This window comes from Spodoptera frugiperda, chromosome 24, assembly GCF_023101765.2.
Source record: "Spodoptera frugiperda isolate SF20-4 chromosome 24, AGI-APGP_CSIRO_Sfru_2.0, whole genome shotgun sequence".
Taxonomy (NCBI): domain Eukaryota; kingdom Metazoa; phylum Arthropoda; class Insecta; order Lepidoptera; family Noctuidae; genus Spodoptera; species Spodoptera frugiperda.
The window spans coordinates 4,651,858-4,675,642 of record NC_064235.1 but is presented as its reverse complement, the minus strand read 5'-3'; the positions used below and the strand labels follow the sequence as shown (position 1 = coordinate 4,675,642).

The window sequence follows — 23,785 nt, the reverse complement described above, 5'->3', positions numbered from 1 at the left end:
GTGTGTATGTTTGTCACTCTATAACGTCAGAACGGGTGAGGGGATCGGGATTAAAGGGGATGCAAATCTTGGTCCCACCTTCCAATAGCTATGTGTGTTACATCATTGCATAGGCAATTTTGAGCTGAATAAAAGTTACTATGGCGCCAAGTTCCAAATCTTAGTCCGTTCTGAGGTATTCTTTATTAAACATGGTAGTTTTAGTAGTTTGTAACACATATAGCTATTGGAATTGCGACCAGATTTTATAGAAACTCTGGCATCCTCCTTTCCGTGTAAATAGGGAAGATGGCAAATTTTTATTTCAATGTCCATCTTGTAGAATATTTTAAAACATTACACACGTATTTGTTATTTTCTTACGGAAACAAAATACTTTTTAAGATAATATATAGATTTGAATGAAATATCGCGCGTCGTCTCTTCTAGTTACGTTTTATACGGAGAAATGAAGTATTTGCTCCCACTCCTAAACTTTGATTCGTTTTATCTTAGTATTGTTACCTTATATGACAAAATAAAAAAATACGTGTCTAATATGTTTTCATTACCTAACTGACGGACTAAATAGATTTTTAATTTTCATACCCCGTCATCATCCCTATTGTTGTATGTTCCAGGTTATATCAAATACAGAAGTTTGGGATCTTAGAACATTTCACCTGCTGAGGACGGTGCCTACGTTAGACAAATCAGAGGTAAGATACTTTTTTCTATAGGTCGGCAAACGAGCAGACGGATCACCTGATGGTAAGCAATCGCCGCCGCCTATGGACACCTGAAACACTAAAGGTGTAACAAGTGCATCGCCAACCTTTTTGGGGGTTTTTAGGGTGTACGTGAGAGAAATTCTGTTTTTTTATTTATTAACCAAATTAAAAAAAATGTAGTAGTATGTTTGTGCGCGATTATCTCGCGTTTGGTTGAACCGATCTTGATGCGGTGTTCAGACTTAGGAAAAGGTTTTAGGGATATTGCCTGGCGTAGATAAACTGGAATTGGTAACGAAAATTGGTTCTGTTTGTTTTTTTAAATATTGTTTATTTTTATTTAATTCCCTACTCCATATAATCTTCTAAAAAAAGAAAGAGGTTTCGTCCGCGGAACCGCTTTTGATGCGGTTTTCAGATAAGTATTTGTTACACTTTAGAGTAGGTTTTAGCTAAAAATTTCAAAAAAATATAGGCAGCTTGATGGCGGTTTTCTTATATATAGTTTACATATACTATGTTTGTTATATTTGCAGGTATTATTTAACCCTACATGCTCAGCGCTGTACGCGGTCTGCTCCGACCAGGACGCCGAGGAGAGGAGTCAGTTCGATACCAGTTTCAAGACATTAGACCCGTACGACTATTCTAGTATAGGTGAGTTTTTATTGCCGTATTACAACTTTATATGTATCTGTATAGGTATAAAATCTCCGGTTTGATCCCTGGCTCAAAGATAGTTTTTCATTCACCTGTTGGTAAGCAATCGCCGCCGCCCATGGACACTTGAAACATCAGAGGCGTTACAAGTAGTCGTTAGTGCGACTACCGGGCAAGAGGTTTCGGGATCGATTCCCGTGTCGCGCAAAGTATTACTAGGCCTTTTTCGGGTTTTCGAAAATTTCTCAGTATTAGTAGCATTGAGACTGGAAATGTGTCCGGTATATAGCAATAGGCTTACCCCCTATTACACGGGACTTATAAAACATTTGGTGGTAAGTGGGTGTACATTGTACAGTGGCATTACGTGCCGTAACGTGCACCTCTGCCTACCTCTTCGGGGATAAAAGGCGTGACGTTGCATATATGAGATAAAATCTCCGGTTTGATTCCCGGTTACAGAGAGCTATTTTTTATATCGGTTAAAGGTATGTGTCTTTTAATTCGAACGGACGGTACATGGCAATAGGATCACCATCTATTACAAGGGGCTTACAGCATAAATTGTGAACAGTGGGTGTACATTGTACAGTGCCATAATCTGCACCTCTGCCTACCCCTTCGGGGATAAAAGGCGTAACAATATAAAAAAAAAAAAGATTTACATTTTAGATTTCAGCCATAATCGTCCCACTGCAGGGCAAAGGCCTCCCTAATATCCTTCCAGTCCTCTCTCAAAAAAAAAAAAAAAATATATTTTATTAATTAAAATGTATTTACATACATATTTAATATGAATTTGCAGCAACGATAGACGTGAAAAGAAACATATACGCGCTGGGCATATCCCGGTACGGCACGCAGATATCGCTGGTCGAAAACATGGGCGACTTCGAGCAGATGCAGGAGTCCTGCGTCAAGATATACGACGTCGGACGCAAGAGGGACCACGACGATGATGCTGTGAGTAGTCTTTCTTTTATTATGGAACTAGCTACTTCGAGCAGATGCAGGAGTCCTGCGTCAAGATATACGACGTCGGACGCAAGAGGGACCACGACGATGATGCTGTGAGTAGTCTATTTATTATGGAACTAGCTACTTCGAGCAGATGCAGGAGTCCTGCGTCAAGATATACGACGTCGGACGCAAGAGGGACCACGACGATGATGCTGTGAGTAGTCTACCTTCAGTACAGTACTCTCAACGGATCTTGGCAGGTCTGAACTACGTGCAGAAGGCTGCGCAATAAATATTTTTTAGAACCAAATGGTGGCATGAGGCGAGGCGCGGGGGCGGCGATCTAGGCTAGAGATTGACCATTTCTAAATACCATTGACCCTTTACACCTATTGCGCAGCCTTCTGCACGTAGTTCAGACCTGCCAAGATCCGTTGAGAGTACTGTACAGTTTAAGTGTGGGAGAGCCATGCTTCGGCACGAATGGGTCGGCTCGACCGGAGTGATACCACGGCTGAGCAGAAAACCGACGTGAAACAACGCTTGCGTTGTGTGAGTGAGGTTACCGGAGGCCCAATTCCCCCCTTCCCAATCCCCGATTCACCAACAACCCTTAAATTCCTAACTCCCAAAAGGCCGGCAACGCACTTGGTTTCAAGTGCCCATGGAAGGTGGCGATTGCTTACTATCAAGTGATACGGCTGCTCGTTTTCCGGCGTGTTCAATAAAAATTAAAATAAAGTACCCTTAGTAAGATTGCTTTACGTTTAAAGTAATCGAAACGAGTGCGTCTGGCGCTCTGATTGGTTAGTTTTCGTACTACTAAATACCTTTCCTAAGATAAGATACAAGAGCCAAAATTTAAACGACTTAACTCTATGATAACCTGATTTATGTATAATTTTATTGTTTATTGTGAGTATGATGGTGATTTGATTTTGTTTCGTTCTACAGTATTTTAATTAATTATTTATTTTTAATGTTTTAATACCATTGTTATGTATCGTATTTAATGAATTAATAATGCTCATTTGGTGGCACTTATTACCTAATATTTTTGTTAAAATGTGGATAATGCAGTGGGCCACAATATTGTTATCACTCACACTTATTGTCAATTTATTAGTATGGATTGTATATTGTGGCTGTTAATTGTCCCTAAATAAATAAAATAAAAAAATAAAATAACCACACAGCAAAAAGCAACCGTAAAGCCACCTCCTAAGGTTCAAATTCAATCCACCAACTTGTCAGGAGTGAGACGACGTTCTAAATGTTAACTATTTAATTTTTAGGAGGAGGACGATGAAGAGGAATTGGCGGGAGGGTCGGAGAACGATGATGGATCTGACTCAGGGTCTGACAACGATGATGATTGTAAGTATTACGTATTTCGTCGGGGATACTGCAAAACCGTGGATCTACCATAGGTAAAGGCCGCGTATCTGCATTTGATCTAATTTTACAGGGGCAGGTTAAAACTCTTTAATATCGTTATTTTAAGAGCAAATGGCCTCAATTTTCATTCTTTGTATTTTTACCAGTCACGTCAACGAGAAGGGTGCTTATCTTACGTGAAATGAACGCGAAATAAAAATTGGCTACATTTGTCAGATACGCGGAATTATCCAATGCTAGTTACGCGGATTTGCACTATCCCCGACGATTTATAATTAACAACCATACTGTACCCTTAGTACAAGTTTGTTTTACGTTTAAAGTAATCGGAACGAGAGCGCGTTCGGCGCTCTGATTGGCTGGTTTTTGCGAGCCGGCCAATCAGAGCGCCGAACGCGCTCTTGTATCGATTACTTTAAACGTAAAGCAAACTCGTACTAAGGGTACTGATCGGTGAAGATCGTTGTTTTATCGTATCCTTAAGGGTTTGTTCACACAGACTGGCTCGGAGATCATCGGTGCGCATTTTTCTTTTCACACAGACCACTCTAATTCAAAGAACGAACGAAAAAACTTCGCAGATTGCATACTAGAATTCTATTTATTGCAAACTTTCGTTACCAAAAATTAATGAATGAGTAAATTTGTTGATATGAAATTAATGACAAAAACCGTGCACATTAAAATATAAACCCTAATATAAATAATTAAAGCTCTGTTTTCAATGTGATAATAATTTGCTCTCCTCTCCGAGTCGGTCTGTGTGAACGGGCCCTTAGGGTGCTTTTCCACCAGAGATGTGCTATGTAACTATGCTACGAAGATGTAACAGCTAAGCTGTGAAACTATGTGACCGTTTCCACTGATACTAAGCTATGTAGCTGTGCGAGGAAGATGAGCAGCTCGATTAGATAGTAGAAAGCCGTCCATAGCAATCATCTTTCCATATCTGCGGTTAAAAGGAAATAGGGTATAAGCGACATTTTGGCCAAAAATGAGTTTATTATGCTATCCTACATAAAATTTTCTTCTTCTCGCTCTTTCGAATGCGCTTACTCTCATGGATCTACGATGACATTGGCGTTTATACCCTAGCAAAAAAATATTTTCAAAAGAATACTAGTATTCTTTCGACGACCGACGAGTTTAAATGGCTCTCCTGAACATTTCGTTTTTTGTCGGTTATACCCTATTTCCTTTTAACCGTCTATATAAAATATATACATAGCCAAGTCCATTTCCACCAGTGCTAAACTCTGTGTACCAATGAATATGATTGGTGGAAGCCAAACGCATCCACAGCAACGTAGCATAGCACATCTCTGGTGGAAAACACCCTCAGTACTACATTGTATCTGCGGTACTATCGCCCGAATACTCAAACGCTACTCAATTTTAAGTGGTACTTAAATATCGTGCTATCTCTGTCATTTTATAAAGAATTGATAGGGACAGAACTAGTTTTGAGAGCGTCTTAAAATTGAGTAGCGTTTGAGTATTCGGACATATGTCTCCTATCTACTACAGCGTGTGTCATAAATGGAATAAAACGTTTAGTATATAATGGTATAAATATATAGCTTCGGTAATGAATTACATATGTGTAGCGGTTTTATATAAAACTAGCTACTTCCGCGCGGTTTCACCCGCTCTGCTTAGCTCCTATTGGTCATAGCGTGATGTTTTATAGCCTATAGCCTTCCTCGATAAATGCACTACCCAACACAAAAAGAATTATTCAAATCGGACCAGTAGTTCTGAAGATTACCGAGTTCAAACAAACCAACTCTTCAGCTTTATAATATTAGTATTCATTCTTCTCCATTCGAAGCTTCTCTTTGGAACGAACACCTAGCTTCACTGACATCTTATTTCTTTGTTGACGTTACAAAAGTATCTAAGTATATGATTTAATTGGATTAACCACTTGTATGTCGGTATATAAGACACAATAGAAAACACATTGTGTCTCGCGTAGATCTGCGTTCCATCATTGCGTATCATTTAACGGGTTAAATGTTTTGACTTTTGAGCCGCTGCTAAAAGCTAAATATTCCCACATTTATGACACACGCTATACAAAGAAATATATTTCTTATGGACCCAATGGCACAGTGGCCTCATCTCTATTGCGCAACGCAGTGATGGGCCTGGACGGGAACAGCTCGGGCTCGTCGTCGCACGAGGAGGGGGACGGGCCCCCGCGCCGCAGGACGCGCCGCCGACGGGTGAGTCGACACGACGATGACTCGGTAATTTCTACATGCTTCGCTTACATGGCTTATGTACCTAGGGTTGCCAGACAGTCGGTAATTGGCGGGATTTCCCCAATTTTTCGTCATTTCGACACTTGCAAACTACTTGGGCGCACAGCGAAAAAACTTATTACTAAAAAACGTATAGGCATATTTTATAAGAAACTGCGTTGAAGTTAAAAATTTAACCAAAATTGTTGGTATGTTTTATATTTTCAATTTCATATTTCTCCCGACTAAAAACCTAAAATCCCGAAAAATCTGTTTGATCCCGATAACAGCAAGAATCGATCTGGCAACCCTACTTACACCCGAATACTGAAATGCTGCTCAATTTTATGTTATACTTAAATATCGTGCTATCTCTGTCATTTACAAAGAATAGGGATGATGACTGGGTCCGGTTCGTTGGTCGAGTGGTCGCAAGTGCGACTGCCGAACAAGGAGTCTCGGGTTCGATTCCCGGGTCGGGCAAAGTATTACTGGGCTCTTTTTGGTTTTTCGAAAATTTCTCAGTAGTAGCACAGAGTCTGGAATTGGTGTCCAGTATATGGCAATAGGCTCACCCCCGACATTGGACTTATAACACTAATGGTGAAAAGTGGGTGTACATTGTATAGCGGCATTACTTGATTATTAATGTGCACCTCGGCCTACCCCTTCGGGGAGAAAAAGGCGTGACGTTGTGTGTGTGTGATTTAAGTGGTACTTAAATTTTCTACTATCTCTGTTATTTACAAAGAATTTGTAGTTACAAAACTATTCTTGAGCGCGTCTTAAAATTGAGTGACGTTTGAGTATTTGACCATTAGTTCGCTTACCATGAGCTTTCAGAGGGCCTACTACGAGTTTGTTTTACGTTGAACGAGATTGAAACGCAACGAGAGCGCGATCGGCGCTCTGAACCCGAGCCCGGCAACCACTCGGCTAACGAGGCAGTTGTACTTAAATATCCTACCATCTCTGTCGTTTACAAAGAATTTGTAGTGACAAAACTATTCTTGAGCGCGTCTTAAAGAGCGCGCGTTCGACGTATTTGACCATTAGTTGGTTTACCAGCTTTCATTCGTAGCTCCGAGTTAGTTTTACGTTGAACGAGATCGAAACACAACGAGAACGCCTTCTGCACTCTGATTGGTTGGTTGGTCCATTCGCAACGGAGTTTGTTTCACGTTTAAAGTAATCGAAACGAAAGCGCGTTCGGCTCTCAGAGTGTCAACCGAACAAGACTTAAACCAACCAATCAGAGTGCCGAACGCGCTCTCGATGCGTTTTCATCCAACGTGAAGGAAACTCGTACTACGGGTGTTGATTGGTTGGTTCATTGGAGCAGGCCAATCAGAATCCAGCCCATAGTAAGGGGCTTATATGGTGGTTGCCTATGGCGCTCTCTAGGTATAAACCGGCTCTGCTTACGGCTAGTGCAGTAAATTGCATGTGAGGGGCCAGTAGAATATTTTTTTTTATGAAACATGCCTGTAATCGAGCAGACGTATTACCTGATGGTAAGCAATCGCCGCCGCCCATGGATACTTGAAACACCAGAGGCTTTACAAGTGCGTTACCGGCTTTTTGGGAGTTAGGAATTTAAGGGTTGTTGTTCGGGAATGGGGATGGGGAAGATTGGGAAGGGGGGAATTGGGCCTCCGGTAACCTCACTCACACAACGAAACACAACGCAAGCGTTGTTTCACGTCGGTTTTCTGCTCGGCCGTGGTATCACTCCGGTCGAGCCGGCCCATTCGTGCCGAAGCATGGCTCTCCCACACTTGCATAATAATATCATATTCATTATCAGCATAAGTCGGAATTAGGTAGACTTATTTATGTACTTCCATCAAAATGTTGATATTAATGTGGACCTTCCTGAGATTTCTAATGAACAATATCGTGTGGCCAACAATGATACAACTAAATAATAATAAAAACGTCAGAGATAGACATAACTACAAATGTGGCAACATCTTTGGACGTCCGATGTCATTGATGTAAGTTTGGCAACGTCGTGTAAAAGTAGTTTAAATTGTGTAAAAGTAAATAACTTTTTATTTAAAAATCACGGGATTTTTTCTGCTCTTCAAAATTAATCTCGGGATTTGAGGCATATCCACTTTATTCTTTCGCTGTATGAAATCAGTATCAAAAAATCACATGAATAACTCTACCTAATTCCGACCTATGAATTTGTCAGCCTCCTCAGAAATAGGGTAGATGATTAATATTTATTTTAATGCCCGTCTGGTAAATTATTTTAAAACATTACACACGTACCACCTCTAAACTTTGATTCGTTTTATCTAAGTATTGTTATCTTATATTATGACAAAGCAATAAAAAAAATACGTGTCTAATATATTTTCATTACGTAACTGACGGACTAAATAGATTGCTAATTTTCATACCCCGTCATCATCCTTATTTTAATCTGTATTTATCCTGCATGGCTTCGTTACAAGGGTTCTTTCAATTTAGACTTGACTATAACTGGTGGTGGTTGGGCAACCAGCTAACGTGTAGCGGGTTCGATTTCCGCACGGAGCAACTCTTTGTGTGATCCACAAATTGTTGTTTCGGGTCTGGGTGTCATGTGTATGTGAACTTGTATATTCGTAAACGCACCCACGACACAGGAGAAAATCCTAGTGTGGGGTGAAAGTTTTTTTAAAGGCTTTTGTTTCGCATTTAATTGCGGGCGGGAGGGCGGTGCTGCACACCGCATGTTAAAAAATACATGTATAAGCGGAATTAAAACTAAAAATCTTACTGTATTGTTAGTGTAGCATGGATTTCCGCAAAGTAACGCCTGATTCTATTCTATACAGCGTGTAACAAAATACCCATATACATCAAGAAGCACTGAAGAATACAGTTGAATAGAATCTCTACAGGGAGTTTCAGCTCAAAATACGTTTAAAAAATATTTGGTACCAAATATTTGGTGTCGCATGGTTCTTGATTTTATAAATCATACAAACATATCACACTACAGGGGACACCCGCTAATATTACGAAACATTTCTTCTGTAAATCTGATCGCATAGTACCTGTATCTACCTAATTGTGATGTTCAGTTTCTGGAATTTTATGTATTGGAAAAATTCATAACTTCGTTCCTTCAAAACATGGGTTTAAAAAACCCATTCCGTATCGTTTGTTATCTAGAAGCTGTGTACTTCATATGTATACCCCCTTTTTGTTACACGGTGTATAGCTAGTTAATAAATGAATAATGCTATGTTCTATGTCGCGTGTCGCAGGCGGCAGACAACAACAGCAGCGACAGCGACGGCGACGGCGACCTGGAGCTCGGCGACATCATCGAGTTCGAGCTGGATTGATGCAATAAATATATGTTGACCAGTTGCAACGGCTTTTTATTTGTAACCCCCCTGTAGTCTAGTAGGTCCCCCCGTAAAGGGGCGTTCAAGTATTACGTAACGCAATTTTTGAAGATTTCTGACTCCCCTCTCCCCTCTGTAACGCACCATAACGTTTTTTCCGTACCCCTCCCCCCCTCTCTAAACGTTACGTAACACTCAAGTGACCATTTTTACCCTAAAGTTGCAAAAAGTTATGTTATAGTTTTTATCCTTGGTATACTTTTAATTGGCTTTGCGGTAATAATACTAAATAAAACAAGAGATTTTTAATCCGCAACACCTGCTTATTTTGTTTATTTTTTATAAACTTTGTATTTAAGACCTTAAACCCTAATTTTGTGTTTAAGAAAAACAATATTACGTAACGTGTTGTAAGGAATACCCCTCCCCCGCAGTGCGAGAGGGACGGAGCTATGTAGGTTGTATAGCTCCGTCCCTCTTGCTCTGCTCAGTGATCGACCATTCTGACACAATTGTAATAGCAGACTAAGGCACCGGGTATCGTACTGCGCACGGGTGGTTATGAATTTTCATACAAAATGTCTCGACGTAAAGTCGTGCGACAGCAGTGCGGCGCACGTCTTTTGGCGGAACGGCAACAACCTGTCTCAGTCGTTGTTCGCTAGTGCTGTAAACGCATTGTGTTTCTTAGACGTTTTCGTGCATACCTAAAAAAATCTACCTAATTATTGATGACTAGCTACTTCCGTGCGGTTTCACCCGCACTGCTCGGTTCCTATTGATCGTGGCGTGATGATTTATAGCCTATAACCTTCCTTGATAAATGCGCTATCCAACACAAAAAGAATTATTCAAATCAGACCAGTAGTTCCTGAGATTAGCGCGTTCAAACAAACAAACAAACAATCAAACAAACTCTTCAGCTTTATAATATTTGTATTCAGCTTTATAATATTAGTATAGATATAGAGTTGCAGCCCGCGGTTTGGGTTTCGATGGAAATCAGTAAAATTCGATTGGACTGCACCCGCGTATCTCTTCAAATAAGACGATGTACGTCGTACTGCCAGCAGTACGGCTCGTGGTCGTAACTACCGTGCGGCAGCAGTCCGGCACCAATCGTCTAAATTGAAAGCGCCCTAACTCCCTCTCGCCTCACTTAAGGCAAGGAAAGTTATTGTATGATTTGCCACCCCACTAAAAAAGTTTCTTAAGCATGAATTTTATTGTGGTGTCATTCGGCGGCACACGGACAGGACAGCCAGTTCGACAACATTCAAGCTGTTGTGAATTTCAGACCGAATTCGAATTTCGTCTTCTGCTAAAGATATCAAATTTTCCGGAGCTGCGGACTACCTAGCGGGTTTACCGGGGCTCGACAGGCAGGAGTAGGAACAGGGTTGTTTTTTATCAGTAAGAGTCTCTCGCCTCGCACAGGGCGAGAGAAGAAATTGGATGACTTTCCCCCCTCAAAAAAACGGGCTTGTTTAGTTAATGCCGCTATGCGATACGGGACGCACGCACGTAGAAAAATGTCTACATCGATACGAATATTACATGAACACCGTTAGGCCAGCCGTACACGGACTGCTTAAAGCAGTTATAACCGACTGCTTGAAGCCGCGACTGCGCGATGAACTATAGCCATTCATTCGCTGCCGTACACACGACTGCTCGAGCAGTCGCGACCGCTTCAAGCCGTCAACTGCACGATGAAATTCCATCGTGCCGTCGACCGCTCGCGAGCAGTTGCGTGGCATACACGGACTGCTCGAGCCGTTGACTGCGCTAGAGCAGCGTCTAGGGTGGTCTAGGTAGAAAAACAACGGTGTGCCCCTATCGTGCGTAAAAGGAACTAAATGTCGCAAGCACGAATGGTTTTGATAACTTTACTATCGTATAGTAATCGTATCGTTTTGCTATGGAAACTTAAAAAAATGGACAAATTGGAAGAATAAACGTAAATTTTGAAGCATAATCTCGATATTTGAAACTCACTCCCTGCTCAACCGACAAGACACCTAAAATAAATTACTACCTATCTAACTAGAAATCTTTTTTTTTATACTACTACCTACCCAAGCCTTAAATGTTACGACCTAAAATAATAACTTGGCGATATTTTTACGGTTAATAGTAGGTAAGTAAGAAGTAGGTAAGTAATAGACTGTACGGTTGGCGTGGTGGCTGGGCAACTGGCTGCCGTGTAGCGGGTTCGATTCCCGCACGCAGCAACTCTGTGTGTGATCCACTAATTGTTGTTTCGGGTCTGGGTGTCATGTGTATGTGAACTTGTATATTTGTAAACTCACATACGACACAGAAAAACTTAGAGAGGAGCAAAGTTTAAAAAAAAAACAATAATTACAGTAAACAACTTGTATTACATACAGTTTTCAACATTGTAGAATGAAGATTATTACTTATATCTGAAAGTAACGGTCGAATAGTTCAATTATTCGATACTAGATGGTGCTGTCCGAAAAATTATAAAGCGAAGGAAAACGGGAGTGAATGATTTCAATCTCAATCAGTTAATGTTGCCATTGTAATGAATTTTTGCAAACATATTTCTACTAATTATCTTTTACACTATCATAGACATTTTATCCTAATGCTACTGATATATAAGTTTGTTATTCTAGTAAATAAGTTAATGAATAGTAAGTAAGCGTGTGAGAGCCATGCTTCGGCACGAATGGGCCGGGTCGACCGGAGTCAGGCTCACAGAAAACCGACGTGAAACAACGCTTGCGTTGTGTGAGTGAGGTTAACAATTTCCCTACAACCCTTAAATTCCTAACCCCCAAAAAGCTGGCAACGCACTTGTAACGCCTCTAGTGTTTTAAGTGTCCATGGGCGGCGGCGATTGCTTACCATCAGGTGATACGTCTGCTCGTTTACCGTGTTTCATAAAAAAAGTAATATCTCTTTTATTATTATTTATTTTTGTTTTGCTTGTTTCTGCAAACTGCTGTTTTTGCAGCTGATATTATTAAAAATTCATATTAACATCAGTATTTTCCTTTTCAAACTCACATTTAACGCGGTGATATTAATTTTAAGAAGAATAAAGTAATATTAACCTACGTAAATTAGTAGAATAATTAAATTTTGTATATATTCCAGCTAGAACATGGCAACACACATTCTTCTCGAGATACAGTTCATTCGATCTTGACGTTCGTTCAATTTTAAAAGTTATATCAACCTTCAATTTCTAATCTTTTTCATTTCCAACGTTAGCCAGAGTGGGTGTCAGTTATTGTGTCCCGTATACAGTTTTACCGGCAAGTAAGTAATTTTATTACATTTATTTACAAATTCACGTAAAAAACATTACGTACAGCTTACGCAATTACGTTATACAGCCAATCTTGTTTAACTATAAAAGATATTAGATGGTAAAAAACTACTTAATACAATTTTCAACAAAAGAGATACAATTAAATATCAAAAATGTAGCTAGATAAATAAATGAAATAAAATATCCATTGTACTTATTACGTAGGCAAACCATTGTTTATTAACTAATTTTGACGGTATTTCTTCCCATTATAATTAATATATTTTGCTGTAATGACATGCAAACTTTTTCACTTGCAGGTAGTTACGTAAAAAAGTTATAGTTAGTTGAATATTTGTTTTTTAATGTTTGTTGCGTCTAACAGGATCAGTTGTTTATTATAATCGTTTAAATCGTGATTTTAATATAAACTAACCGTGTTTGTTATTTTCGTAGTAATCAAAAATATTTTTTTTTATATACCATTAGGTAGGTAGGTACAATTCCATGGGACTTATAACACAAATGGTGAACAGTGGTTGTACATTGTATAGTGACATTACGTGCCGTAATGTGCACCTCTGCCTACCCCTTCGGGGATAAAAGACTTGACGTTTGGATTTAGCAATAGAACACTATTTTTAAACTTTTTTAATACCTTGACTACCTCTTTGGACGAGTGGTTGCAAGTGCGACTACCGGGCAAGAGGTCTCGGGTTCCATTACCGGGTCGGGCGAAGTATTACTAGGCTTTTTTTGATTTTTCGAAAATTTCTCACGGAGTCTGGAAATGTACCCAGTATATGGCAATAGGCTCACCCCCTATTACATGGGACTTATAACACAAATGGTGAAAAGTGGGTGTACATTGTATAGCGGCATTACGTGCCGCAATGTGCACCTCTGCCTACCCCTTCGGGGATAAAAGGCGTGACATTTGGAATTGGCAATAGAACACTATTTTTAAACTTGCTTATTACCTTGCTAGGCACGGCTTTAACCTACTACCTTATTTCTATTTTCAGATACCAGTTGGCTTCGCCATTGCACCGATTAAGCTGAACATTATCATCATGAGCCCCCGTTGCAGCTTGAAACTGGTTGAGCAACCTGGAATAATCACGTAAGTAAAAGCAGACCTCAAGACGGATCATCCGATGGTAAGCAATCGCCGTCGCCCATGGACAGAAAAAATTGAAACATGAAATGTACTTAACATTTAAATTAAGACCTGTACGGTATGTAATACCTACCTTAACGTGCAAATAAATATTTTGAGTTTGAGTTTGAAATCATTTAGTCCGTCAGTTTATAATGAAAAAATATTAGGCACATTTTTTTAATGCTGCTATAAAATGTACACCCACTTTTTATCTGCGTTATAAGTCCCACGTAATAGGGGGTGAGCCTATTGCCATTTACTGGACACAATCCCAGATTCCGTACTACTACTGAGAAATTTTCGAAAATCCGTAAAAAGCCCAGTAACACTTTGCCCGACCCGGGAATCGAACCCGAGACCCCTTGCCTGGCAGTCGCACTTGCAACCACTCGACCAACGAGGCAGGCTTCAGCTTAATAATACTAGCCTAATATTAGCCATTATTTTGTTACAGAAATATGGAGCTTGTGCGGAAGATCATTGAATTGAAATTCGAACCAACATGAAAGTAGTCTGGAAGACAGATCTGTTGTTATTAAAGGCAAAGTCGCCATCAAAATTCTGAGCTCGATCTTCAGTTTTTCGCATCCAACCACTACCAGCCACGCAGCTGACATCGTCACTCCACTAGCTTTTTTTAAAGGGGGATAAATCATCCAATGACGTCTCCCGTATTGGACGAGGCGAGAGAGAGTGTCAGAGACTCTTACTGACTAAAAACTACACTGTTCTTACTCCTGCTTGTATAGCCGGAGCCCCGGCAAACCCGCTAGGTAGTCCGCAGCTCGACTCCACCTAGCTGGAGGGCGCTCTACACTACGCTTGGTTAGATACGGCCTCCACTCCAGCACCCTTATTACGAGTTTGCTTTAAGTTTGCCAAACGAGAAGGCTTTCTGATTTGCCGGCTCCAATAAACCAACTAATCAGAGCTCACAACGGTTAATGCAGCTCATTAATAGTATCTAGCTACTTCAAGTCCAATCGAATTATTTGTTTCAAAAGGTATCTTTGAAAGTCGAACTAATTTATTAATATTTATATCTACTTAAGTATACATATAAAAAATCTGTAGAAGGGTCAATTCTGTACATTGAAAAAATAAATAGGTAGCACGGGGTGTTACTGGATCGATACCAAATCCAAATATGTGATTTTTTTTGTCTGTCTGTATGTATCTGATTTCGATGAAACTTGGTATAAGTATACCTTACTATTCTGTATCCTTTTTATCCTGAAAAAATACGCAGAAAAAAAACTAAATTTTTTATCCATAGACGTAGACGTTGTTCACAGCAGTAGCTCAATAGAGGGATCTCCTTTATTATTATGGGCCTAGCCGTATTTGGGTCCAATTGATATTTATAAGATGTCATTGTCAGAGTTAGGTACTCAATAATATTTATTTGTAATAAAAAAATAATATGTATAATGTATATAAGATAAACTAACATGCATTCTTGTGCTCAAATGAGTTTGTATAGCATTTTATTTCCAATATATCTATTTATTTATGTATGTATGTAAGTATGTCTTATATTGTTCATAGTCTAAAGTTATTCTGAAATAATGGTCACATATATAAAAGTCAATTGCTTATCGTTAGTCTCGCTAAAATTTTGTAAATATTGGTCTTAAATTACCTATTTGTGGAAGTCCAGGGAAGGTTTAAAAGGTGAGAAAATATGTTTGAAGCGGTAGTTGAACTGCATGAACTAAATGTTTATGAATATAAAAATTGTTACTAAAAGCTAAATAATACTGATACCATAGTTTATACATAATTCAACTAGTGATGCGCGTGAGGTTTAATTCGATTGTTTCGATTGCTCTAGCATCTCGATGGTTCTCGATTGTTTCGACTTGAATTCGAGTTAGACGGGGGAATTGTACAACTTGATTCCTCCTAGTCCGCAGTGTGGTGGTGGTGTGGAGTGGAACTCCTTGCCGGAGTCTGTTTCCTGATGGGTGTCTTCAAAGCCCGAGTGAATAGGTTGCTTATGGGCAGACGTGCTCCATCGTAGACCGCATCATCACTTACCATCAGGCGAGATAGCGGCCAAACGTCGGCCCATTTAACATAAAAAAAACAGACTCTGACTGATATTGCGACTGGCACATGGCGTGTTCATTCGTTAGCTATAGTCGCAGTGCAGTGGGGCGGTGATTGAGAAGCCCTGTGAAAGGGCTGACCGAACAGAGCTTTCTGCGGCCAATCGTTTCGTCTCCATCTCCTTCTGGGTCTTATATACTTATGTATACCGTTAACATTTTTATCTATAAAGTAGACGCTTGTGGTCATACGCTAAAATCGGATCTCGGAGTAATGGGTCTTGAATAGGTAGATTTTTTATGAGTGTCGACCTTGTACTGCGCGCCGATGTACGTCTCTATCGCATCGAGAGAGGAGCCTTTACCCGTGCCATACTTCATCTCCCTGATGGCTTTGTTGATCGCCTCAGGGTGACTCGGCTTGGCGACGGCTCTGGCGCGCTTCCTGGCGACGTGCTTGGTGGGCTCGTCGGCGGCCATCAGCGACCTGACGGAAGACTGAGCTGCCTTCGAGGCCGAAGCGACGGTGGGCCTCTTCTTGTTGTGAGCTGGACCAGACGCTCCGGCGGCGATGCGCTGGTAGCAGTCGTTGATAAACGAGGTAACCGCGGACATGGCCTCGCTGGAGATACCGGAGTTCGCTTCGCCTTGCTTGTACAGCTCAACGTCGATCAGGTGCTGAGCGAGAAGAAGGTTGACGCCGTCCATGGCGTACTTCTTCTTGGTGGCAAAAGATTTCTTGACGGTCTTATCACTAGCCTCTGTGGGCATGTCTGTAGTTGTTATGACGTGAGAGTTATAGGAAACTGGTATGTATAGTCAGTCATTGATGTGTGTGGATGATTCTCGACATCGGTATCACTCTTTGGTCCCAGGTCCACTCTTCTTCGTTGAGAGTGCGGCACCAGCCGTCAGTATAACGGCAGCGCTGGTTCCATTGGGCACGGTCTTCTTGTGATTTGCACCTTTTAATGGATGCACCAGACGCAGATGCATTGATGTTCTTCGTCGCGGTCGTATTGGATTTTATAATTATGGTATCAAGAAGCTTACGTTTGACGAGGGTGGTGGGCCCAGTGGCGTAGCGTGCCTTGACGGGGCCCCGTATAAAAAATTGTTTGGGCCCCCTTTTTCTTTTCTTTTTTTTTTGAGGAGGGAAATCATCCAATGACTTTTTGCGCCCTGTCTCCCAAGCCTCAAAGAGGGTCTTTACGACGTTGAGCTCTTTTCCTAAAGTTGCTGCCAACTTTTGAACGCATGTTTTACGCAAAGAAGAAAATATGGCATTTTTTAAAAAAAAATGGGAAGTTTTTATTTTTTGCTTACGCACGTTGGGGCCCTTGTAGCCCGGGGGTCCCGTATAATTGATACGGCGCTAGCTACGCCCCTGGTGGTGGCCTTGTTGTCGGGATGAGCGTTCCGGCTTCCACAGCGCCCTTCAGATCGTTTCTGAGGAACGGAGCCAGTCTCTCGGCACCACTTTGTACTGCGCGCCGATATACTCCTTGATATCGCGCAGAGAACAACCGTCGAGTTCATTCGTCGTCGAAAATGTGTCGTCGACGAGATGTGAACTGGTGTACTTGGCCAAGGCCTCGACACCCTCTCTTTTCCGTCGTCGCCTTGATAATGGTCTTTTATAAGGCCTTGCTTGATTTCTTGGTAGACTTACTGAGTGGTGTATAGGTGGCGCATAAGACGAGCGTCTTGGGCGGCATTCTTGAACGACGATAGTACAAGAAGTTCGAATTGAAACGAGAGTATACAGTGCTACCGAAGATAAGTTCAGTTGCAGAATAAAAAACTGAACTCCTAGTCGTCTTACCGCCCCCGACTGGGAACGCGAGGTGATGCTATCCAGGGGCCTTAGTCTGCTATTACAATTGTGTCAGAATGGTCGATCACTGAGCAGTGCGAGAGGGACGGAGCTATGTAGGCTGTATAGCTCCAGCCTTCTCGCACTGCTCAATGATCAACCATTCTGACACAATTGTAAAAGCAGACTAAGGCCCCAGGCCAATGCCTGTCTTGTCGCTGCCTGTGATTGCAGGTGAGGGTTTGGAGTAGTCAGTAGTAGTTGGAGTAGTTAACTGATGATGATGATGAGGTTTTACGCCGCTAGTGGCCGCGCTCAAGCCGGTGCTGGCCCGGCGAGCAGCAGGCGGTTAGCGGCGCGTGGTCGTGTCCGGTGTGGGAAGCCTCTGCCATACCGTCCTAGAGAGGAGTGGGAAGCTCATGTGGTGTTCGATGGGTCGGTCGGGGCGACCAGGGGCCTTAGTCTGCTATTACAATTGTGTCAGAATGGTCGATCACTGAGCAGTGCAAGAGGGACGGAGCTATGTAGGTTGTATAGCTCCGTCCCTCTCGCACTGCAGACTAAGGCCTCAGGTCTCGGGGGAGGCCGAATTGCTGATTGTATTGCGCCAACTCCCAGAGGTGAGCGTATCAGGTTCGATGGCGCTGTTCAGAAACGTTCTAATGTATGAAGCCAATTTCTTCTTAACCTGTAGTATACAGTCAGATGTAACTGATTACTTCTTAGTAGTGTAAGCGTTCTTGGGTGCTGACTTCGACTTGAGCGAGGCGGTCTTCTTAGATTGCTGGTTGTGTTTGGGCGCTTTTAGTTTCTTTGCTATGATCTTGGCGATTTTCTTCACCTTCTTGGCATTTGCTGATATAGTCTGTTACATCACTAGTTTAGTAACATTAGTTTGTGTTACCCCGTCACTAATGTCCGAGGTCAACGACCACTGCCGTTCTTGTGAAAAACATACCTGCACATGGTCAAGTTCTTACGTGGCTCAAAGTACAGGTCGAATTTGGCCTTGACGTCCTTTATTTTGGCTTCATCCAGGCTGATGTTGAAGGTGTTGAAAATTTCAAGACCTTTAGGACCAATGCTGTGAAGCAGAATCGCCACCTTCCGCTTCTCCTCCGACCTATCCAGACCTGATGCCAGCAGATATAGTTCCAGTCGTTGCCACCATTTTCTCCACGCCTCCGCGTTGTTCGCGGTTGCCTCAGACGATTGTTCTTTTCCGTCGCAGTTTTGAATTTGGGCGTACAATATTCCGAAGCGCTCTTGCCCTTAGTGAGCGTATCGGGTTCGATGGCGCTGTTCAGACACGTTCTAATGTATGAAGCCAATTTCTTCTTAACCTGCGCGGCTACGTAGTCCTTAACAGCCTGCAGGGATGACACGCAGATATCCTTCGCCTCTTTGATGAATCCGTCGTACCCAGTGACGGCTTCATGTCCTTCGCTCACGCAGCTGTCGTTCACGGACGAGTTAATGATAGAAATGGCCAAAGCCATAAACAGGATGACGTGCTTCAACATCTTCCAAATGTTCTTCATGTCGGTCTTTGAGATGACGATAGCGTTGTGTGGTATTATCAGATATAATTTGTATTGAAAATTTCAATACGGTACGGTACGGCGGTACACAAAAGTTTTATAATTTCATAATTAACAATATGGGTATCATTAAAAATACAACTAGAACAACTTAAAACATAGAAATTGAACACGCATGTGTATAACACTTAAGACGGGATATTTACCATGTTTATTTATGTCTATGAGTTTCCGATATTTCGGCACTGTTGCAAGCGCCATAATCACGGATGAACTGGAGTATATGCGGGTGGATGTTTATAAACAGACAAATCGGTTTACCCTCTTTCCAGTTCGTTTTTTGCTGACACCGCTACCACTAACACATGATTCTCACTCGCAAAGCCCATGCTCGCCAAGAGGAGTCAAAACTCAACCTGGCTTTGAGCGAACTAAAGGCTTTGTGTGATCAACTGCTGAAGGAAAGAGATGACAGTGAGAAGGAATTCTTAGACGTTTTAAATAATAATAAAAAACTGAAAGAAAGCTACATGAGGCCAATAGTCAAATTAGCCACCTTGAAATGATTAACCACAACATCACGGCCAGTCTGAATAACAGTCTCTTCAGCGAATTGGTGTCAGCCCGTGCCTCTCAATCACAACAAATAGATTTGAATCCATTGACTATAGATTTAACAGGCGAAAGTGATTCATGTCATTCTAAAAAAAAAATCCTTGTTTTAGTAATAATAAACTAAAGAAATATATTAAGATCAATAAATTTATAACAAAAACTAACAGATTGATCAAAAAAAATTTAAAACTAAATAAAGAGCGATTCCGGCTTCTAAACCAACTAAATATTTACTCTTCAAGATTAAATAAAAATAACAGGAAGTATGAAACTGACACCCACAACCTACAATTACAATTAGACCACTTAACAACAAAGTTGCACTCCATGACCAACAAATAGTGCATCTGAAAAACAAATGAGAGAATACATGTTGGCTATGGATGAGTTAGTGCGGTCACAATCACAAGAGAACCAATCTGAGAAATGTGATTCTAGCAATGTACTGCCTGCTTGTACTTTGCCAGCATGTGATACTACCTTGCCTCATGGTGTAAATTTGTAAATATTGGTCTTAAATATATTTGTGGAAGTCCAGGAAAGGTTTAAAATGTGAGAAAAAATGTTTGAGGCGGTACGAAGTTTGCCGGGCCAGATAGTTGAACTGCATGAAATAAATGTTTATGAATATAAAAATTTGGTTACTAAGAGCTAAATAATACTGATACCATAGTTTATACATAAGTCAACTAGTGATATGCGTGATTGTTTAATTCGGTTGTTTCGATTGCTCAAATATCTCGATGGTTCTCGATTGTTTCGACTTGAATTCGAGTTAGACGGGGGAATTGTACAACTTGATTCCTCCTAGTCCGGAGTGTGGTGGTGGTGTGGAGTGGAACTCCTTGCCGGAGTCTGTGTTTCCTGATGGGTGTCTTCAAAGCCCGAGTGAATAGGTTGCTTATGGGCAGACGTGCTTCATCGTAGGCCGCATCATCACTTACCATCAGGCGAGGTATCGGTCAAACGTCGGCCCATGTAACATTAAAAAAAAAGACTCGGACTGATATTGCGACTGGCACATGGCGTGTTCATTCGTTAGCTATACTCGCAGTGCAGTGGGGCGGTGATTGAGAAGCCAAGAAAGGACTGACCGAACAGAGCTTTCTGCAGCCAATCCTTATCGTAGCTATCAAATTCGTCTCCATCTCCTTCTGGGCCTTATATATTTATGTATACCGTTAACATTTTTATCTATAAAGTAGACGCTTGTGGTCATACGCTGAAATCGGATCTCGAAGTAATGGGCCTTGAATAGATAGACTTTTTATGAGTGTCGACCTTGTACTGCGCGCCGATGTACGTCTCTATCGCATCGAGAGAGGAGCCTTTACCCGTGCCATACTTCATCTCTCTGACGGCTTTGTTGATCGCCTCAGAGTGACTCGGCTTGGCGACGGCTCTGGCGCGCTTCCTGGCGACGTGCTTGGTGGGCTCGTCGGCGGCCATCAGCGACCTGACGGAAGACTGAGCTACCTTCGAGGCCGAAGCGACGGTGGGCCTCTTCTTGTTGGGAGCTGGGCCGGACGCTCCGGCGGCGATGCGCTGGTAGCAGTCGTTGATAAACGACGTTACCGCGGACATCGCCTCGCTGGAGATACCAGAGTCCGCTTCGCCTTGCTTGTAGAGCTCAACGTCGATCAGGTGCTGAGCGAGAAGAAGGTTGACGCCGTCCATGGCGTACTTCTTCTTGGTGTCAAAAGATTTCTTGACGGTCTTATCACTAGCCTCTGTTGGCATGTCTGTAGTTGTTATGACGTGAGAGTTATAGGAAACTGGTATGTATAGTCAGTCATTGATGTGTGTGGATGATTCTCGACGTCGTTATCACTCTTTGGTCGCGGGTCCACTCTTCTTCGTTGAGAGTTGCGGCACCAGCTATTGCTTTAACGGCAGCGCTGGTTCCATTGGGCACGGTCTTCTTGTGATTTGCACCTTTTAATGGATGCACCAGACGCAGATGCATTGATGTTTTCCGTCGCGGTCGTATTGGATTTTATAATTGTGGTATTCCGAAGCTTACGTTTGACAAAAGGTCTTCACGTCAGGATGAGCGTTCCGGCTTCCACAGCGCCCTTCAGATCGCTTCTGAGGAACGGAGCCAGTCTCTCGGCACCACTTTGTACTGCGCGCCGATATACTCCTTGATATCGCGCAGAGAACAACCGCCGAGTTCATTCATCGTCGAAAATGTGTCGTCGACGAGATGTGAACTGGTGTACTTGGCCAGGGCCTCGACACCCTCTCTTTTCCGTCGTCGCCTTGATAATGGTCTTTTATTAGGCCTTGCTTGATTTCTTGGTAGACTTACCGAGTGGTGTATAGGTGGCGCATAAGACGAGCGTCTTGGGCGGCATTCTTGAACGACGATAGTACAAGAAGTTCGAATTGAAACGAGAAATATGTGCTACCGAAGATAAGTTCAGTTGCAGAATAAAAAACTGAACTCCTAGTCGTCTTACCGCCCCCGACTGGGAACGCGAGGTGATGCTGTCCAGGCCGATGCCTGTCTTGTCGCTGCCTGTGATTGCAGGCGAGGGGTTGGAGTAGTCAGTAGTAGTTGGAGTAGTAAACTGGTGTCTAGTTTGGGGTTTTACGCCGCTAGTGGTCGCGCTCAAGCCGGTGCTGGCCCGGCGAGCAGCAGGCGGGCAGCGGCGCGTGGTCGTGTCCGGTGTGGGAAGCCTCTGCCATACCGTCCTAGAGAGGAGTGGGAGGCTCATGTGGTGTTCGGTGGGTCGGTCGGGGCGACCAGGTCTCTTGAGGGGCGCAGATGGTATGGCACCAGCTCCCAGAGGTGAGCGTATCAGGTTCGATGGCGCTGTTCAGACACGTTCTAATGTATGAAGCCAATTTCTTCTTAACCTGTAGTATACAGTCAGATACTTATAACTGAAAGAAAAAGAAAGAATGAAAAATCATTTATTCGGCACCGGGCACGATGCACCAAAAACAAAACACAATAAAGAAAAGAAAAAAAAAGAAAATTAATTAAAACATTCAAGTACAAACATAAACAACACAAAAAAAATAAAAATAAAAGAGTAATTCACAATTTAAATAATATAAAAGTAAAAACATAACCGGTAAAAACAAGGTGGCAACGTGCCCAAGCCAAAAGGGTTGCCACCTCAGTATGAGCTGGGCACCGAAAGTACCCAGCACTGATTTTCAGTTGGCACCCTTTGCAGTTACCCACGGACGGAGACAACGCACAATGAGGCGACACAAAAGTAACATAGTAAAATAAAAATTAAAAGAATAAATAAATATAAAAAAAAAATTAAAATAAACATACATACAGCTATTTTAAAATAGATTTATAAATAAATAATTGAATATCAATCACGAGTTAACAAAATTAAATGATAACAATTAAAAAGAATAACATAATATTGTGGGTGGGTGATCGTGGGGTCTGATTACTTCTTAGTAGTGTAAGCATTCTTGGGTGCGGTCTTCTTGGAAGGCTACTTGTGTTTGGGCGCTTTTAGTTTCTTTGCTAAGATCTTGGCGATTTTCTTCACCTTCTTGGCATATGCTGATATAGCCGAAGACCTGAATGGCCCCGACTTGTTCTTTTCCGTCGCAGTTTTGGATTTGGACTTACAATATTCCGAAGCACTCTTGCCCTTGGTGAGCGTATCGGGTTCGATGGCGCTGTTCAGACACGTTCTAATGTAAGAAGCCAATTTCTTCTTAACCTGCGCGGCTACGTAGTCCTTAACAGCCTGCAGGGATGACACGCAGATATCCTTCGCCTCTTTGATGAATCCGTCGTACCCAGTGACGGCTTCATGTCCTTCGCTCACGCAGCTGTCGTTCATGGACGAGTTAATGATAGAAATGGCCAAAGCCATAAACAGGATGACGTGCTTCAACATTTTCCAAATGTTCTGCATGTCGGTCTTTGAGATGACGATAGCGTTGTGTGGTATTTTCCATATAATTTCTATTGAAACGTGAAATACCATATAGCGGGCCGGGCGGTAC

General features: G+C 42.0%; 2 protein-coding genes and 1 long non-coding RNA gene across 3 annotated transcripts in view; 1 reads left to right on the top strand and 2 right to left on the bottom strand.

Moving 5' to 3' along the window:
• The window catches only part of LOC126912285 (uncharacterized), a 129,568-nt gene extending 124,865 nt beyond the window's left edge, over positions 1–4,703 (bottom strand). The window contains exon 1 of the long non-coding RNA XR_007706912.1: positions 4,521–4,703. This is a non-coding gene — a long non-coding RNA (uncharacterized LOC126912285). The remainder of the gene's footprint in view (positions 1–4,520) is intronic.
• LOC118278579 (protein mahjong) overlaps positions 1–9,346 on the top strand; it is a 45,822-nt gene extending 36,476 nt beyond the window's left edge. Inside the window, exons 28-33 of the mRNA XM_050703831.1 lie at positions 621–698; positions 1,247–1,367; positions 2,176–2,333; positions 3,626–3,707; positions 5,844–5,980; positions 9,241–9,346. Of these exons, the coding sequence (XP_050559788.1) occupies positions 621–698; positions 1,247–1,367; positions 2,176–2,333; positions 3,626–3,707; positions 5,844–5,980; positions 9,241–9,321 (657 nt within the window). The 3' untranslated portion in view covers positions 9,322–9,346. The remainder of the gene's footprint in view (positions 1–620; positions 699–1,246; positions 1,368–2,175; positions 2,334–3,625; positions 3,708–5,843; positions 5,981–9,240) is intronic.
• A 6,521-nt stretch (positions 9,347–15,867) lies between these two features.
• Positions 15,868–22,670, bottom strand: LOC126912256 (histone H2B, gonadal-like). The gene is made up of 2 exons (XM_050703798.1): positions 21,272–22,670; positions 15,868–16,330 (listed from the first exon to the last, which is right to left on the bottom strand). Exons 1-2 carry the CDS (start codon positions 21,533–21,535, stop codon positions 16,070–16,072), a joined length of 525 nt encoding a protein of 174 aa, XP_050559755.1. The 5' UTR covers positions 21,536–22,670; the 3' UTR covers positions 15,868–16,069.
• Between the last annotated feature and the right edge of the window lie 1,115 nt (positions 22,671–23,785).

Excerpts from the sequence above, each read along its gene's own strand:
- LOC126912256 (XM_050703798.1), bottom strand. The coding sequence starts at position 21,535 with ATGCCAACAGAGGCTAGTGATAAGACCGTCAAGAAATCTTTTGACACC. Across the intron at positions 16,331-21,271 it reads CCGTCGCTTCGGCCTCGAAG|GCAGCTCAGTCTTCCGTCAG; the intron begins GTAGCTCAGTCT and ends TCGGCCTCGAAG.